The 19811-nt window shown below is 38.2% G+C and overlaps 1 protein-coding gene across 3 annotated transcripts in view; it reads right to left on the minus strand.

Moving 5' to 3' along the window:
- Nucleotides 1-19811, minus strand: part of LOC124596254 (integrator complex subunit 13) — a 256833-nt gene that overhangs the window by 34914 nt on the left and 202108 nt on the right. Inside the window, exons 13-14 of one of the 3 annotated variants that reach the window (XM_047135326.1) lie at nucleotides 11106-11274; nucleotides 6741-6955 (exon numbers count right to left, since the gene is read on the minus strand). The exons of 1 other annotated variant lie outside the window; for it this stretch is intronic. In XM_047135326.1, coding sequence (XP_046991282.1) covers nucleotides 6896-6955; nucleotides 11106-11274 — 229 coding nt within the window. In that variant the 3' untranslated portion in view covers nucleotides 6741-6895. Of the gene's footprint in view, nucleotides 1-6740; nucleotides 6956-11105; nucleotides 11275-19811 lie in introns of those variants that run through there. One more of the 3 variants, XM_047135327.1, reaches the window with a different exon arrangement.

Raw genomic sequence — 19811 nt, forward strand, 5'->3', positions numbered from 1 at the left:
GCACCATTCCAACATGAGCTATGCTTCCTGCGAGAATTTTTCTGTAATTTCCTTTCACACAACCTTTAAAAAATTAAATGCACACAAAAAAATTTGTTTTTATCAACTTAATATCTGATATACCGTGCATCACAGGTGGATTGGGAAGTCAGCAATAGCCCATGCCAGACTCCGAGTGCCAGAAGCTCAAGCAGCCCCCACGCAGCAGTTGGGCAGACTTATGCCATTAATATGTCTGGCAGAGTCCAAGGCATTCTCCCATTCACCGATAGATGGCATCAATTTCACAGTTGCAAGGAACTTTAATTCATTATACTTCAGCCAGAATGAATTCATTATACTTCAGCCAGTAAAACTGAAGAAACTGCAAAAAGGTGGGAATTTAAGAAGATGGGACCTGGATAAACTGACTAAACCAGAGGTTGTAGAGATTTTCAGGGAGAGAATAAGGGAACAATTGACAGGAATGGGGGAAAGAAATACAGTAGAAGAAGAATGGGTAGCTTTGAGAGATGAAGTAGTGAAGACAGCAGAGGATCTAGGAGGTAAAAAGACGAGGGCTAGTAGAAATCCTTGGGTAACAGAAGAAATATTGAATTTAATTTACGAGAGGAGAAAATATAAAAATGTAGTAAATGAAGCAGGCAAAAAGGAATACAAACGTCTCAAAAATGAGATTGACAGGAAGTGCAAAATGGCTAAGCAGGGATGGCTAGAGGACAAATGTAAGGATGCAGAGGCTTATCTCACTAGGGGTAAGATAGATACTGCCTACAGGAAAATTAAAGAGACCTTTGGAGAAAAGAGAACCACTTGTATGAATATCAAGAGCTCAGATGGAAACACAGTTCTAAGCAAAGAAGGGAAACCAGAAAGGTGGAAGGAGCATATAGAGGGTCTATACAAGGGCAGTGTACTTGAGGACAATATTATGGAAATGGAAGAGGATGTAGATGAAGATGAAATGGGAGATACAATACTGTGTGAAGAGTTTGACAGAGCACTGAAAGACCTGAGTTGGAACAAGGGCCCGGGAGTAGACAACATTCTATTAGAACTACTGACGGCCTTGGGAGAGCCAGTCCTGGAAAAACTCTACCATCTGGTGAGCAAGATGTATGAGACAGGCAAAATACCCTCAGACTTCAAGAAGAATATAATAATTCCAATCCCAAAGAAAGCAGGTGCTGACAGATGTGAAAATTACCGAACAATCAGTTTAATAAGCCATGGATGCAAAATACTAACATGAATTCTTTACAGACGAATGGAAAAACTGCTAGAAGCCAACCTTGGGGAAGATCAGTTTGGATTTCGTAGAAATATTGGAACACGTGAGGCAATACTGACCCTACGACTTATCTTAGAAGCTAGATTAAGCAAAGGCAAACCTACGTTTCTAGCATTTGTAGACTTAGAGAAAGCATTTGACAATGTTGACTGGAATACTCTCTTTCAAATTCTGAAGGTGGCAGGGGTAAAATACAAGGAGCGAAAGGCTATTTACAATTTGTACAGAAACCAGATGGCAGTTATAAGAGTTGAGGGACATGAAAGGGAAGCAGTGGTTGGGAAGGGAGTGAGACAGGGTTGTAGCCTCTCCCCGATGTTATTCAATCTGTATATTGAGCAAGCAGTAAAGGAAACAAAAGAAAAATTCGGAGTAGGTATTAAAATCCATGGAGAAGAAATAAAAACTTTGAGGTTCACCAATGACATTGTAATTCTGTCAGAGACAGCAAAGGACTTGTAAGAGCAGTTGATCAGAATGGACAGTGTCATGAAAGGAGGGTATAAGTTGAACATCAACAAAAGCAAAATGAGGATAATGGAATGCAGTCAGATTAAGTCAGGTGATGCTGAGGGAATTAGATTAGGAAATGAGACACTTAGAGTAGTAAAGGAGTTTTGCTATTTGGGGAGCAAAATAACTGATGATGGTCGAAGTAGGGAGGATATAAAATGTAGACTGGCAATGGCAAGGAAAGCGTTTCTGAAGAAGAGAAATTTGTTAACATCGAGTAAAGATTTAAGTGTCAGGGAGGCGTTTCTGAAAGTATTTGTATGGAACGTAGCCATGTATGGAAGTGAAACATGGACGATAACTAGTTTGGACAAGAAGAGAATAGAAGCTTTCGAAATTATGTGGTGCTACAGAAGAATGCTGAAGATTAGATGGGTAGATCATATAACTAATAAGGAGGTATTGAATAGGACTGGGGAGAAGAGAAGTTTGTGGCACAACTTGACTAGAAGAAGGGATCGGTTGGTAGGACATGCTCTGAAGCATCAAGGGATCACCAATTTAGTATTGGAGGGCACACTAAACAAATTCATAAGGATGCAGGTTGCAGTAGGTACTGGGAGATGAAGAAGCTTGCACAGGATAGAGTAGCATGGGGAGCTGCATCAAACCAGTCTCAGGACTGAGGACCACAACAACAACACTTCAGCCAGTTTTCACAAAACATTTATAAAATATATTCACAAAGCTCCCTCTTGAATCAGTCTTTCTATGAATGAAAATAGTATCAAAATACCTGCAGTACTTCCTGAGAAAAGCCTGAACATTGAGAAAGAAACCAAGCAGCTACGCAACTTATATGCACTGCTCAGCAAAATTTAAGGATGAGCTAGATAATGTAACGTTGCATATCATTTACTCTGTGGAAATGAATGATAGTGCAGAAGCATGTTGCCAGAGGTCTCCCAATCTTGCACAGTACGCTAGACAAATCATGGTGTGAGATCAGTATAACTATAGAGCCAAATGGCCCCACAACAAGAGGCAGTTGAAGGAACGGGAAAAATATTGTGTGTCAACCAGCAAGTAGCTACAGTGCGCCAGAGTGGTGTTTTACATTACAACATGGCCTGGAGACAAGGTCTTGATGACTTAAAATGGGGAATAGTCATTAGGAAGCTGAACGAGGGATAAAGTCTAACGAGTGTATCCCAGGAACTAGGTATTGCTCACACCATTGTTTCACATGCATGCGGAGTATTCTGAACCACAGGCACTGCTGCCTAAAAGAGAGGTTCAAATGGCTCTGAGCACTATGGGACTTAACATCTATGGTCATCAGTCCCCTAGAACTGAGAACTACTTAAACCTAACTAACCTAAGGACATCACACAACACCCAGTAAAAGAGAGGAAATGGTGTACCATGATCATCTACTTCAACAGATACCTGCTACATGTAACAGGACTGTAAGACATGCAATCACAGATCCACAATGGCATGGTGAATGCATGGGAGTGGTCTCTTGGCTTGATGACCAGTATGTTATGTTCAATTGACACCGACACATCTGCTAGCACCGATGCAATGGTGCCACGAGCATAGGAACTGGACCAACAAGGAATGTGGTTGGTGCTCTTCAGTGTGAATAACAATTGCAGATGTAACCTCATATGGTGAGAGTTTGTAACACATAATGCACCCAGAACATTATCAAACATGGTGTGTTTTAGTGGTTCAGATGTTATAAAGTGGGGAGGAATAATGTTGCATGGGTGCATTGATCTCAAAATCTTTGAACATGCTACACTCATCTGTCAAGGTTATTGTGACATTGAAATATGTGTCTTTCAGGGGTGTATTTACCTCAGTTCATTTTTGTGGAACACAATGTGTGACTGCTTTGAACAATGCAACTGGAGGTCTCTTGGAACAAGAGGATATTCCACGAATGGAGTAGCCTGCCCGTTCTTCTGCTTTAATCTCACCACTCAAATGTGGGGTGCAATATGTCCATATGCACTAACGACCATGACCATGCCCCAAATTTGTAATGTCTAAGGGGCCACAACAAATTGTGGTGGCTTCAGTGTAATTATTGCCTTTGAACAAAAGTGTGACTTCTATTTGTATTAGTGCATATTTCCTTCAGTGACCTTCTGCACTACATTGCAGCAGTTCTTCCTACCGATGATCGAATTTTCGTTGAGCAATGTTACTTGGCAGTGACACAGCATGCTAAAGTTACTTTTATCCTTATGTTTTTCATAGCAGTGTAAGGATAGATTATCTTCAAGTTAGTTTGGCCACAGAACTTTTATACGCACCTTCTACTTTTCAGATTTCCATTATTTCTGTAGTACTAGCTTGCCAGCTGAGCACTCAGTACTAATACTGGTGCTTCTCTTTACTTCAAATGTGTCTTATTTTCCTGTAGGTGACATCTATGTTTCTAACAGGCATATATGTTTCTACAATTTTACTTTTCTCCTCTATCCATTCCTGTTTTACCATTTTGTACTCTCTGTTAGTTCACTTTTTATACTTGTATACCCTTCTATGTGTTTCATTTCCTGCATGTTTCTGCTTTTATCTATTAAAGTAAAAATCTTATGTGTTGTCCAAGGATGTCTACTGAGACTTGTCATTTTGCCATTTTATCTTCTGTTGCCTTCATTATTTCATTTATCAAAGCTACCAGTTTGTCTTCAATTGCACTTTTTTCTCCAGTTTCAGTCGATTGCTGCCTAATGCTCCCCCTTTCAAACTCACAACAAATTCTGGTTCTTTGTATTTATCAACATGTCACCTCCTTAGTTTCCTACCCTCCCCCCTCCCCACCACCAATTTCTTCAGTTTAAATCTTCTGTTCATAACCAATACGTTATAGTCATAGTCCTCACCTGCCTTTAATTTAGTTTTACAGTTTAAAATCTAGTTTTGAACTCTCTGTCTTACCACTATGTAATCTATCTGAAACTTCCAGTGTCTCCAAGTATCTGCCATGTCTACTACAACCTTTTTTATGATTCTTAAGCCAAATGATCACCATGATTAAACTGAGTTCTATGCACAAAATTTATCTAGTAGCTTCCTCTTTCATTCCTTTCCATCAGTCCATGTTCTCCTACCACTTTTCCTTGTTTTCCTCTTCCAGTCACCCATCAGAATTAAATTTTTTCTGCCTTATAGTGTATTTAAAATTAGTTGCAAATTTTAACAGTTTAGTCTGGAGTGAGTGGAGGGGGGAGCATAGTTGCCAGCGTGTGCTGAGCGACACATGCATGAGTGAAAAACCTAGGATGAAATATTCGTAATCCCTCACGTCTCATAAACAGTCTGAGATATCAAAACAAGAGTTTGGCAAATGATAGCATTCAAAGGGGGGGAGTATTTTTCATATGATTATTTATTTCTTGTTGTTCCTTGCCACATTACTTTTCAACTAGGCCCATATATTCTCTTCCAGATTTAAATGAGCATGATAAAAAGAAAGCCTCGTTAAACTGTGCCCTTTAGTGTCAGCTAATTCACCAACCTGGCAGCATGCTGTGTTTGGCTTGTACAGCACTATAAGCTCTGAACTCTGCCTTATACATGCTATGTTCAACTCTGTCCAATGGAATATTTCTTTCTATCCAGAGTAAAATATCTGCTTTCCTACACTGCATTTAAGAAGCTTTATCCATCACAACAGAGTAGTATGTATGTTATTTATTATTATAGTCAAATTCAGACGTATATTTTGCTGCAAAACATTATTAATGCAATGCCAACACAAAACAGTTGTTCACATTACCTGATGGCTGCAGAACACTTCAACACCAGAAAACACCATTTTACAGTGAGAGCTGATGAATATAGATACACATATAATGCATGACATGACATGGTGCTGTTTATCCACAATGTGACAACAGAGATGCTTTACCAACTGCTGCAGGCAGCATGGGAAAATCAGCTTGCCATTGTTGTTACTTGGCCAATGGCTTTACATCCCCTCCATTGAGGCAAATGTCAAAAGTCTCAACCAATTTGAAATGTGCTATAATGACTAATAATTTCTTTATCTTGTCACACATTTCTTCAATTGTGCCATCATCCACATTGCTAGTAGGCATAGACACTTGTGCTATGGTGCGTGATGGTGGATCATGGCTTTGGGTCTATATTGGATTCAATGATGTGTTAACCATGCTGTCCATCCTACATTATCCCTGTCTGAATTTTTTGTTGTTAAGCTGGTAATCACTGGACCAGGATTCTTTTCTTCTTGCCAAACCATTTAATTAATTCCCATTATATCTTACTCCATCCTACAAAAGTCTCTTTTTAAATTCTCTAACCTACCTACACAATTAAGGGATCTCATAACACACCTTCCAACCTACAGATCAGCAGTTTTATTTGTTCTTATGTCTACATAAACTAGATAAGTATATTTTATAAATGGAAAAGAACATGAGCTTCGGGTATTAAAGGGAATGTTTTTTTTACTGTTGTATAATACTATTTAGTAAATGGCCAGCATATAATCAAATTTAACTATGAAACTAATGCTACCATATCATTTCCAATACTGTGTCAAATATCAAAGTAACATGTAACTCGATAACCTAATTCTAAAGTCATGAGATCAGGTATGGTTTCCTCTCATGAGATGATTTTGTGAAAGCCAGTACATTAAAAAATTACATTCAGGGTGATAGGCATCTACTTTCACAGAAACATTTGAGAAAATTGAAAGGCCCGAGATGAACCTGTAATTCAAAGTACATTAATTAGCTCTTTTTCTTCTCTTATGGCCACTCTTACTGGTTATTTCACTCATTCAAAGGCTATGGGCTATTCAGAAACTTAGTGTGACTCTGTAACTACACTTAAACAGTACTGGAAACTGGTTCAGGCAAGGTAATGTCACACTGTATGCAAATAACTTCTACAATCACAAAAATTGTCTATGATTGAGAATTTAATTGTACAACAACTTTACAAAAAATTTGTTTGGCACTTTGCTTACTGCTCTCAACATCTGTTCAGAAAAAAAATATCCTTCAGTCTCATACTTAGAAAAAAGAATGAGCAACATTTAAGTTGTTAAAAAGTTCCCTGCAGTAACTGGTCTGCCTCTGACTTCAAAATTTATTTAATTTACTTTAAGAAAAAAACTTCTTCGTCTATGTTACTGATGCTACGTCTCCAGTTCCATCTCTGCAACAGAAAATTTTTTCAAAAATGGTAGTGCATATAGCAATGTGAATTATAGTGTGATTCTTTTATTGCTATTGCAGAATTAACTATTTTTGTGGTTTTTTTAGGCGACATATGGGCTTTGCTACTGAATTTGAAAATTAAATTACAAGTAATGTGTATTTACAATGAGAAATAAATTGTCTTCAGGGATTGATGAAGTACCTGTTTCAGTCCTAAGAAAATGTGCTAATGTCATTACAGAACCACTCTCACATATCATAAATATATCGTTATCAGATGGCGTGTTTCCCCAGAGATTAAAATTTTCAAAAATAAAACCACTGTATAAAAAGGGCAATATATATGAAGTGGGAAATAATAGACCAGTAACTTTGTCAACAATGTAAGAAGAGATTGATTGCTACTTACCAAGAAGAAGAGAAACCAAGTTGCAGAGAGGCACGATTAAAAGACATTCACATATAACTTTTGGTCACAGCCTTCATCCACAAAGGGAGAAACACACACACACACTTCACACACACACACACACACACACACACACACACACACACACAAAAAAAAAAATCAAGAACACCTCAAGCACACATGACTGCCAACTCCAGCATCTCTGCCCTGAAATGCTGGAGTTGGAGGTTGTGTGTGTGTGTGTGTGTGTGTGTGTGTGTGTGTGTTTACTGATGGAGGCTGTGGCTGAAAGTTACATGTGAGTGTCTTTTAATCATGCCTGTTTGCAACTTGACCTATTTTCTTCATGGTAAGTAGCAATCTATCTCTTCCTACATTGCTGAAATTGCTATCTGGAGTTTCCATTGTTTGATAGACCAGTAGCTTTGTTACCTGTATTTTCAAAAATAATAGAGGCACTAATGATACATAGAATTAAAAATTCCATTAAAAAATTCAATCTCTTATCTGTAAACCAACATGGTTTTCGCAAAGGATTGAGTACAGAATCAGCTACTTCCCATGTCATAGACACAACAATACAAAAGGAATAAATGTGGACTTTTTGAAGGCTTTTGAAACTGTCCAACATGACATCTTGCTAGACAAATTAGAAGCCATTGGTATACGAAGTTTTGTGAAACAATGGCTTCAGACTTATCTCCACAATGTAGTACTAGTCGTAGCTTTATTCATCCATAGATCTCTTTTTACAAGGATATAGGACATGCCAAAGTATTTACTAGTTTAGACCAATTTAAAATAAGCTAATTCGTACACGCATACATTTACAGACCTTAGAGACAATCATTAGATTTGCTCCTGGTATACAATACTTTTTTTACAAATAACTTATTAAATAATGTAATCCACACTGTTCACTCATATTTATCAGTCACTGCACACACTATACACACATTTTTTCATAACACTTCCCTCACTACACACACACACACACACACACACACACACACATACACTCACCAGTGCTCTCTGGACCATTTTCTATACCACAACTTCCCATTTGCTATCCTGAAAGCTGAGTCAGCATCCCTCTATAATAGGTGAGATGTTGAGCTCAGAAAGAGGAAGAGGTGTTAGTGTTGTGCTATGCATAGCTTGGGGGTAAGTATTTATAGAAAAGGAAAAAAGAAAGAAAAAAATGGTGTGGAGGTGTTACATGGAATGTTGGATGTTTTATAATCATTATTATTACTTCCAGAATGAGATTTTCACTCTGCAGTGGAGTGTGTGCTGATATGAAACTTCCTGGCAGATTAAAACTGTGTGCCAGACCAAGACTCGAACCCGGGACCTTTGCCTATCACGGGCAAGTGCTCTAGAGCACTTGCCCGCAAAAGGCACAATGATGTGCTCACTTCACTCTTCACTTTCTTGCAAGGACTGAAGTTGACAGGACTGAAGTTGGACCATCCTATGGGCAGATGAAGCTCATTTTTCTCTGATGGGTGAAGTGAGCACACAGAATTGCTGAGTGTAGGGATCTTCACCTCCAGTCCTCTATATGGTGAACATGTCACCGTATAGTATGGCTTCATGGCTACATTCATCATTGACCCATTCTTTCTTGAACAGGTCAGCACTTAAGGACCAAAGACATGCAGTGTGACTGGCATTACTGTGATATGCTTCACCAGCATGTCATACCTGCCCTACAGGAGAGAGACATATTGAACTCAACAGTTTTCGTGCAAGATGGGGCCCCACCATACATCACTCGTGATGTTCATCTGCTTCTCTGAAAATCATTTGGAAATGATTGAATTATCAGCCGATAATTTCCAAATGGTTTTCTGGCATGATCACCTGATATCATTCCCTGAAGGACATGGTTTTCCAGAGGAACATTCACACATGTGCTGATATGAAGCATAACATATCAAGGAAGGTAGCTAGCCAGCATACCTATCATCATGCTTCATTCTGCTGTGCAAAATGCAATCCTCCACTTTCAGACTCTTCTGCTTACTGATGGGTGCCATATTGAGCCCTTTTTGTAGCAGAAATGATACTGGTATGTAATGGTATGATGTACCGTAGCAGCAGATTAAAAGTGTTTCAATTGAATGATTCTGCATTATTTTTCTTCTCCATGTCCTTTACATTAAAGATATCAAGTTTGGTACTCGTACAGTAATTATGTTCCATGTTAAAACATATTAAATAGGGAGAGTTTAATTATAATCACGCAGTACTTGAGTGACAAAAGATTTATACTGTTAATATTTGATGCAAAGCTTCTTGAAACCAGTATTTTGACTCTAAGTACAGCTGCCTAATTATCTACAAGATGCCTCACAGTATTATTCTGTCTATAAGCTTCAAAGCTGTGAGCTGCAAGTAACTCTGTTTTAACATTTAGTGTGCACACACAACAAAACTGTATCTTCAAGGGCTGTTCAAAAACTATCCAATCTTAATTTTTGTTGTTGGCACTCTCTACATTTGTAGGCATATATAGTAAACATGCCTGATTTTTTGCATGACTGGAAATAATAAGACAGAAAACCTGGAGCATTGTTTTTGCATCATATTTTATTTTAAGTTTCACGATCATCAAGCTGAAACAATCATGATCAGACAACTTGCAGATGTGGTTAAAATTAGTATTACATCCATTCATTCCATTTTAATGGAACATTTGGACGTCAAGAGGATCTCAAAAAGGTTGTGTTAAAGTTGCAAACAACTGAGCAGAAGCAAGTTCGTTCAGAGATCTCACAGGACATTCTGGATACTGTGAACCGTAATCCTAACTTTCTTAACACAGAGATCACTGGTGCTGAGTCCTGGGTTTATGGGTACAACCCAGAAAAAAAGTTCCGGTCCTCACAACGAAAGCCCCCATCATCCTTGAGACAAAAAAAGCAAGGCAGGTCCACACTGATGCCTGCAATGACATAGTTCATCATGAGTACACTCCCAGAAGGTAATAATGTCAATAAGGAGTACTACCAAGAGGTTTTGTGTCATCTTCACAAAGCAGTAAGGTGCAAATGGTCAGACTTGTGGGCAGTGGGCAGTTGGCAGCTTCATGATGATAATTTACCTGCTCATCATTCTCAATTAATTCAGCATTTTTTGACAAATACATTATGGCTATGGTTTGTCAGCCTCCCTGTTCCCCTGACCTAGCACTGAGTTTCTTTGTGATTTTCCCTAAACTGATAAGAGACGCTGAAAGGGACTAGATTTCAGAATGAGGAAGACATTATGCAGAATACAAAGGAGCAACAACACACCATACCAGAAGAGGCTTTCCAATGATGTTTCCAGCAATGGCAATAGCATTGGGAGAGATATACGGAAGCTGAATGGGACTACTTTGAAGGTAACTAATGTTAAACAATTGTATCTGAATAACAACTGATTTTATAAATAGGAGCTGGATACTTTTTGAACAGGCCTCATAGTGGAAAAAACTAATAAAATCTGGAAGATGGCAATACCCAAAGAATTCAGTAAGTTTTTACACAAACAAAACAACAAATGCAATTTACATATGTTTATAAAATCAGTTGTTTATTGCAACATTTGTAGAAAACACACAGACCAAGGAACTTTTCATGCACATTTACTTGAAATACTCCTGTTTACTTAATTCTGTAGTAATTTTCATGTCATAATGAAATGCTCTGGGTGGAATATAAATATGGAAGGAATAAAGGAGACAACTCACTGTAAAGCTGAAGAGTTGATCTGTCAGCAGGCACATAAAAAAGACTGAGAGGGTGCTAAGCTTTTGAACAATGCTCTCCAACTGATACACCACCTCACTCCAATCAAGCTGCAGTGCCAGTCCAGTGTAATTAGCTGGGACAATGGAGCCACAGAGGTGAATGTGTATTCTGTACAATAGACAGAAAGAAGTATTAGTTGCCCATGGACTCCTGTTTCCCCATATGACCTTGAAAATAACAGTGTTGAACTTGTATCACAGGAGTAAAGCAATATGCTATTAAACTTCATTCAATAACAAACAAAAAATTGCCACTTTCCTGCATCAGAGGAAAATGAAGTAAAACTTGACTACCTATGGAAAAGATGCAGTCTCTCTCCATGCTTATTTAGTTGTTTTTGAGTTCAATGGATCCTTTATGTGAACATTTCATGAGGATGTATATAGATGATTATAAATTTTACAATCTTATTCAGACATAAACAGTTACAGGTAAAATGAGATTCAAGTGGTTAGTTGTAAATCTTCTAGTCTAATTCTTATACATAAACAGACAATTTCAAAATGTACCACACAAACACATTCTAAACTTACATAAAAGGTCAGTGTAGGGTTTATAAAATATCCACTCAAAATACTTGTATGCAAGGGCAATGATACACACTTTCATCTGACATGTTAAAAATTAATTTTTTCGCATCACAGCATTTCATCAAAATTTTGAGAAGGTTTGTCCCAGAAGTTACCAATAGGTTAAAAAGTGCCCTTAGCCCGTGATGAACTAATCAGTACTTGATAATACTAATACTCGCTTTTAACAGGATACTATTAACGATAAAGTTTCATTTCTCAAAAAATCATTACATAACAAAAATTTGGATCTCTGGGCAGGAACTACTCATGAGGATGCCAGCATCAGGAGAAAGAAAACTGGCGTTCTATGGATTGCAGTCCGGAATGGCAGATTCATTAATTGGGCATGTAGGCTAGAAAATTTAAAAAGGGAAATGGATAGGTTAAAGTTGGATATAGTGGGAATTAGTGAAGTTTGGTGGCAGGAGAAACAGGACTTTTGGTCAGGTAAATACAGGGTTACAAATACGAAATCAAATAGGGGTAATGCAGAAGTTGGTTTAATATTGAATAAGAAAATAGGAAAACAGATAAGCTACTGTGAACAGCATAGTGAATGCATTATTGTACACAAGATAGACACAAAGCCTACACACAGCAATAGTACCAGTTTATATGACAAATTGCTCTGCAGGTCACAAAGAGATTGAAGAAATGATAAAAGAAATTTTTCAAATAGCTAAGGGAGACAAAAATTAAACAGTCCTGGGGGACTGGAATTTGGTAGTAGGAAAAGGAAGAGAAGGAAAAATACTAAGTGAATGTGGACTGGGGGAAAGGAATGAAAGAGGAAGCCGCCTGGTAGAATTTTGCACAGAGCATTATTTAATCGCCACTAACACTTGGTTTAAGAATCATGAAAGAAGGATGTATATGTGGAAGTGACCTGAAGACATAAGCAAGTTTCAGATAGATTATATAATGGTAACACAGAGATTTTGGAACCATATTTTAGATTGTAAGATATTTCCAGGGGCAGATGTGGACTCTGACCACAATTTACTGGTAATGAAATGTAGATTAAAACTGAAAATATTGCAAAAAGGTAGGAAATTAAGGAGTTGGGACCAGGATGAACTGAAAGAACCAGAGTTTGTTGAGAGTTTCAGAGGGAGTGTTAGGGAACAATTGATAAGAACAGGGGGAAAGAATGCAGTAGAGGACATGTGGATAGCTTTGAGAGATGAAACAGTGAAGACAGCAGAGGATTAAGTAGGTAAAAAGATGAAGGCTGGTAGTAATTCTTGGGTAACACAAAAGAAAATTAATTTAGCTGATGAAAGGAGAAAATACAAAAATGCAGTAAATGAAACAGGCAGAAGGGAATACAAACGTCTAACAAAAGCATATATCACTAGGAGAAAGATAGATACTGCATACAGGAAAATTAAAGAAACCATTGGAGAAAAGATAACCAGTCTGAAGCAAAGAAGGGAAAACTGAAAGGTGGAAGCAGTATATGAGGGGTCTATACAAGGGGGATATACTTGAGGGCAGTATTATAGAAATGGAAGAGAACATAGATGAAGATGAGATGGTAGATATGACACCATATGCAGAATTATACAGAGTACTGAAAGACCTAAGTCAGAACAAGGCCCCCAGAGTAGACGACATTCCAATAGAAGGAATGAAGGTCCACAGGTTGGGGATGAGGAAACGCATCAAAAAAGTACAGGACCCCCAATTTACTCCTACAATTAGACAATAATAACAGTATTAATAATATTGCACAGGTATCTGAATTAGGTGGTATTTTTTATTTAGATGTGAATGAGAGCTGTGAAATGACTGAGGTTGGTAAGCCCGAGACTAGTAGTAGCTTATTGCAAATGTATGTAGTTGTGGTGTTACTGATGTTATTGATGAGTTAATATGGAAGAATATGATGATAATAAGGATGATGATGATGAGTATCAGGTATTTGTGGAGTTTAAGAATAGTAAAGTTTCAGAGTTATTTGCGATTACAGGTAAGGTAAGTGTTGTATGTGATGATTTAAGTGAGAGTCATGGAATACCAGTCCAGTCAAAGCAGTTTTTCATTAATGTCATACAGAGTAATGATCCAAACATTAAAGTGAGCTATCTGTGACCCAGAGAATAAAGGTGAAAATATTTTGAAATTTGTTTGGGACCAAATTGATGATAACATAGATAAATGTGGATTCTGGAGTAATTTAGCTGTGGTTAGTCAAAATTTGAATCCAAGTTGGTGGAATGAAGTGAAATAGCACCGAAGTGTGAAATGTAATTTTGACAGTAATATATTTTGTGTTCCTTCTGTAATAACTGATGTTAGTTGTGCTATGGAACCCATTCAGTTTATTCCAATTTTACTTGACAACATGTGTAACCAAAGTAATGCAATGTTACCAGCAAAGTTGATAAAATCCTGCAGAAACAGTGTAGATGTTGCATTTGATGAAATTGAAAGTGATCTCATACATGAAGTGTCGAATAACAGAGATGATGATTCAGATTTTCGATGTTCTTACATTAAGATTAAGATTGATCAGTGGGAAGGGAACTGTTTGATTGATACAGGTAGTCCAATTTGTGGTATATCTGAACAATTCAGAGACAAGATTAAATATACTAAGAATTTAGTGAAAATGCCCATTGTAGATGTAAACATAAAAGGAGCTACAGGTAAGCAAAGCAAGTAAGTAAAATGTCAAGCACTGTTAACATTTAGTATAGAGGACAAGACATATGAACAAGGCTGCATAATGATACCTAGTCTAGAAGAAAATATTCTCTATGTTTGTAAATTTATAAGACTATGTAACTGCATTTTGTTTGCCATGAATGTAGTATATAAGAGCATATTGGGTAACAAATGAGGAGAGTAGACAGGACAGTATTATAAGGTACACATGGGTATTTTATTCAGGAGACATAAGACTGACTCAGAGGATTGGAAACTATGTTGGCCAGGGCAGTGTATTTATACTTGAATTACTTATACACATGAGAGTTTTGGTCATTGTGGATCAACCAAATCCACACAAAAGAGTCAGGAAAACATTTATTTTTATAAGATAGGAAGAAGAGTCAAGAAGAAGATTGCCAGCTGTGGAAGATGTCAAAGAGTGAAGGTAAGTAACCAAACAAGTAGAGGGCAAATGCAAAACAAATTGCCTAATGTTAACCTAGATCTCATGTCTGTGGATGTTTATGGACCTTTACCTAAGTCAAAAAATGGATTTTGTTATGGTTTTGTGGTGATTTTATGTATTTTTGAAGTTCACAAAGCTTTTTTCTCTTAAGAAAGCTACCAGTAAGGAAATCGTTACTAAGTTTGAAGATACATATTTTTATCAGGTGGGTATTCCTAAAACAATTTTATCTGATAATATTTCTCAGTTTACATCACAAGCTAGGAAAGATCTTGTTGATCATGCATAAATAAAGAATATTCTAACTTTGGTGCTCCAGGATATATGAGAGAAATTGCAAGACTGTTTAGAACATATTAGTAAGAGCCACAGCAGATGGATAGATTATGTCAGTGATTTTGAGGATATTATGAACAGCTTACAACATTCCTCAACAGTTTTTCACCCTTTTAAATCATGTTTAATCGCAGACTGGTTAACCTTATTTCTGAAAATGCTTTGTTTCCACTATGTAAAATTCTGTCACCACAAGAGAGGGAAGAATGTGTTAGGTAGGTGATGAAAAAGCTGGGGGATAGGAGAAAGCAGAGACATGATGGTAAAGGCATCTAAGTTTGAGGTAGGACATTTTGTGTTGGTGAAAGCCAAGGAGAAATCTAAAGTGTTGACATCTGAGGTAAAGAAATCTTTCGATATTTATATTGGGCCATTCAAAATTCTTGAAAATCTACATCCTAATGCATATATACCATAAATGTAAGATGTTGTTTGGATTATGTAATATCACTGAACTGAAAGCATATAGATACGAACCATAAGCATCTAATTTTTGTTTGTTTGTTCTTTTTCCATTGTCATGAATGTAGTATGTAAGATCATATGATTCCTAAGGTTTTGTTTTATTTATTGACTGGAGTTATAAATCTATGATACTGTATATAATTACGTACTGTAATAGATTTGTGCTTTAGAATTTGATGCGTATATGCCAGGAGACTAAATGAGTAGATTCTTTTACAATTTTGAGATGGAACAATGTTCATAACTTTTACTGCAAAAATTAGGAATAGTATCACATATCTGTGTGTATCGCCTTGTTAGTTCATCCTTTTTTTTTCATTGCATTTAACTCTGTTTATTATTGTTTTATACACGAGCACTTTTAATAGCACCTGACATAAATCCCATATAATTGTGTTTGAAAAGTCACTAAGGAGAACATATTTCATGTGATGTAAAGAAGGTATTGAACAGCATATTTAGTACACTAACAATGTTTCAGGATTTGATGTGAATACTAGACAGGAAGTTACCTATGCATTGGAGCATGTGATGAGACCTGTAAGGAGGAAGCTGAAAGATGTCGGCAGATACATTTCCCACATTGTTGTGTGGCTGTACCCTGCTGGACCAGTCAACTTGCAAGAGATCGTGGATGCTGGGTAACATACTCAAGCATCTGTCGACTGGATCTGTGTTGTGGCTGGTATTTGTGAATTGTTAGCCAAGACTGCTAAAAGACAGTGTTATTCAGCAGAAATGCATGGTTTTTCAATTACAATACATTATGTAACTTTAAATTGGTATGTATTTTTTTATCATTTGTGAGTGAATCTTTTAGATCTTTATGTACATAGGTTAGTTGTATGGACAATTACCAAATAGCTTGGAAGACATTTACAAGTACAGACAATGTAACAGGTTGTATAAATGTCTGCTTTCATACTCTGGTTTTGGTTCTCAAGCTACTGGATTGTGTCATCATTCAAAGCTATTTATGACTATGTTCAATTGAATCTATCCTGAGTAGTGTAATATTGTATCTGATTGGATCTTGAGTTGTTGACAGACTCAAGCTTAGCTCTGTTTTGGGTACCCTGGTCATCGCGACTGTGTGTACTCAAGGTGAGTGTACAACGATTAATTGAGGCTAGATGCTTCTTTGCATGTAACTGAACTTATTGATATGATTATGAACTTTATTCTTTTTGTTGTGTTGAAACTTTTTTTGTTGATTTGTATCCCGTGTGGTTTGGATTCATGGGTCGATCCCCACATCGTAAACTTAAGCCCAGATTTTATTTTGTTGCATATTCACTGTGACTGCTGACACATGATGGTTGTATGTGGGGTATACCAACAGATAGATTGTTTGGCAATTGTCTGCAAATATTGACAGGAAATATTGACATGACATGAGTCAGTCATTGGAGACACAAGTTTTTTGACAGGACTCTGTGGCTATCTCTGATGATACCCATGTTGCCCCAGTGTATTTTTCTGACATTGGTAGTGTATGGTCAAATTTCAAGTAGACACAGGAACAACAGTCAGCCTAGTTATCTTAGATATGTACAGGCTCCTGGGTTACCCAGAGCTGCAATAGCAGTCTGTCACGTTGTGTCTTATAGTAAACAGTCCAGTCTTTGCAGGGGCACTTCTCCATCTCTGTGCACTGCAAGAATGTGGAATAATATCTTATCTTGTTAGTAGTCAATTCATAGTTGGCACGAAATATCCTTGGGCTCGACGCATATTCTTTTTTGGCTGCCCACTCATTGACAACGTGCATTTAGTTTCTCATCTGTTCCTTTTCATGATTTGGACTCCTTACTGGAGTCCTACAGCCTGCTGTTTGAGAATACCTTTGACCGAGCAGAAAATTTTGAGGCATGTGTTTCTCTTATGGCATCGGTAGTACCCAACATTTGTCATCACCACCCCATTCCCTTCTCCATGTTTGACAAGGTTAAGGCTGAGATGCAGTGATGGCAGAATCAGGGCATTGTTTCTCCTATTTTGTCGAGTTAGTGGGTCACTCATTTGGTGGTGATTCAGAAGCCCAAGCACCACATGCTGCCAAGCCAATTTTAAACAGACGGTCAACACACAATGTGTGTCAAATTCATATCCCATTCTGTGGCAGGCAAAGATGTTGGCAAAGTTGTCATGGGGCTGCAAGGGGAGAAGGGGCAAATATTTTTCCTGCATTGATCTGTGCAATGATTACCTGCACTAGCCACTGGATACAGTTTCTCTGACTTTACTGGTCATCAACATACTCTTTGAGCTGCACAATTTCAATCATTTGCCTTTTGGAATTTCATCTGCACTGGTATTTACTACAGTATTTGGAGCAATTGATTCAGGACATTCCCTGTTGCATCAGTTACCTTGATGACATTTGGGTCATGGTCGCTGCTTGGGAGGAGCATTTCAGGACCTTCAGCTGGTTTTGCAACATCTCCTGGAGAATGATTCATTGCAAGCTGGAGAATTACAGTTTGTTCTCCCCAGATGCATTTTTTTGGGTCATTTTACTTAGTAAAGATGACCTTGTTGCCACAGACAATCACATCAAGGCCATTGTCAGTCTGTTGGTGCCCAGAAACCTGTTGGAGTTTCAGTCGTTTTTGGGTAAGATTTCACATTATGCTCAGTTCATTCCAAATGTGGCGCATATCTGCCAGCCTCTTAACTGGGTTTGCCAGAAGGGTGCTAAGTTCATCTGGTCTGCAGACTGTCAATAAACTTTTCAGTCAGTCAAGCCCTGTCTGGCTTCTTTTATGCTGAGGAAATGTTTAACTGTGGCCTGTGATGTGTCCCACTATGGTTTGGTGCCACCCTGTCCCATTGATATGGCATTGGTGCCATCCTGTCCCATCAGAACTCAAGGTGGCACTGAACAGTCTGGCACTTACACATGAAAGATGCTTTGCATTGCGCAATGTGAGTATTCACGGGTGGAAAAGGAGGCATTAGGTATTACTTTCTGGGTTAAAAAGTTCCATATCTTTCTGTGTGGCGCTAGGTTCCTCTTCATCATCAACAGAAAGTCATTGGTTTTCTTATTTGGTCCTCATTCCAAGCTGCACCAGTGATCCCACTTTCTCAGTAACTATTGTTATGACATTCGTTACTGCTCCACCATCCGTCACACCAGTGCTGATACACTATTGCAGCTACTGGTGGGGCCTATCAGGAGGCTCTTGTGTTTGGATTGGATGAAGCTTTGCAGCAAACTCTGTTGGACTTTCCATTGATGACATGCAAAGTCACAACTACCATGGTCACTGACCCATTTTTCCAGCATATCGTTTCGATGGTCCAGTTTGGTTTGAGAGAGTGCATCTCTTCATGTGCAGATCAGGCATGGTATATGTTTTTCCTCCTATGTGATTGGCTAAATGTTGTCCAGCAGGTTCTCGAGCTTGCTGCAGAGGAGCAGTGCTGTTGTGTTGTTGTTCCACTGTCACTGTGTCCTCGCATACTCCAGTTGCTGCATATGTCACACTAGGGTATGACTTGTATGGAGGCATTGACATAATGTCACATTGTGACATCAAACAACTGGTGCATTCCTGTGGGACTTGTGCACAAAGTCAGGCTACACCCCTACACTAGTTCTCTCTGTGGCTGGTCCTGGAGCACAACTACGATAGTGTGCACATTGATTTCACTGGCCCCTTTTTTGGGCAGCATGTGGTTGTTGGTGGGCAATGCATTGTCCGAATTCCTGTACATAACCAACCTGTTCTCCATCATGCTGAGTCCACAGGTTGTGGGTTGTTGGTAATTTTTGCCATTGAGGGATACCCCTCAGGGCCATGGTATTCAATAATGGTCAGCAATTTGTGTCACAGAAGTTTGAGGACTTTTGCATTTACAATCATATCCAACGTCTGACTACCACTCTGATTCATGCAGATTCTAACTCAGAGATGGAGCACTTTGTGCATACATTTAAGACCCAAACGAGGAAGTCTGTATCTGCTGCTTCCTGTAATGATACGTTGTTGAGCTTTCTGATACATATTGGGTGAGCCAATTAGTGGGTGTTGTGTGGCAGAAAGTTTGCATGGATGCTGGCCTTGAGGTCTCCTGAATCTCCTGCTTCCTGATTTGCATGCCACAGATCACTGCGAACCACCACATTTCCCTCTCAAGGCTGC

Source organism: Schistocerca americana, chromosome 2 (assembly GCF_021461395.2).
Source record: "Schistocerca americana isolate TAMUIC-IGC-003095 chromosome 2, iqSchAmer2.1, whole genome shotgun sequence".
NCBI lineage: Eukaryota > Metazoa > Arthropoda > Insecta > Orthoptera > Acrididae > Schistocerca > Schistocerca americana.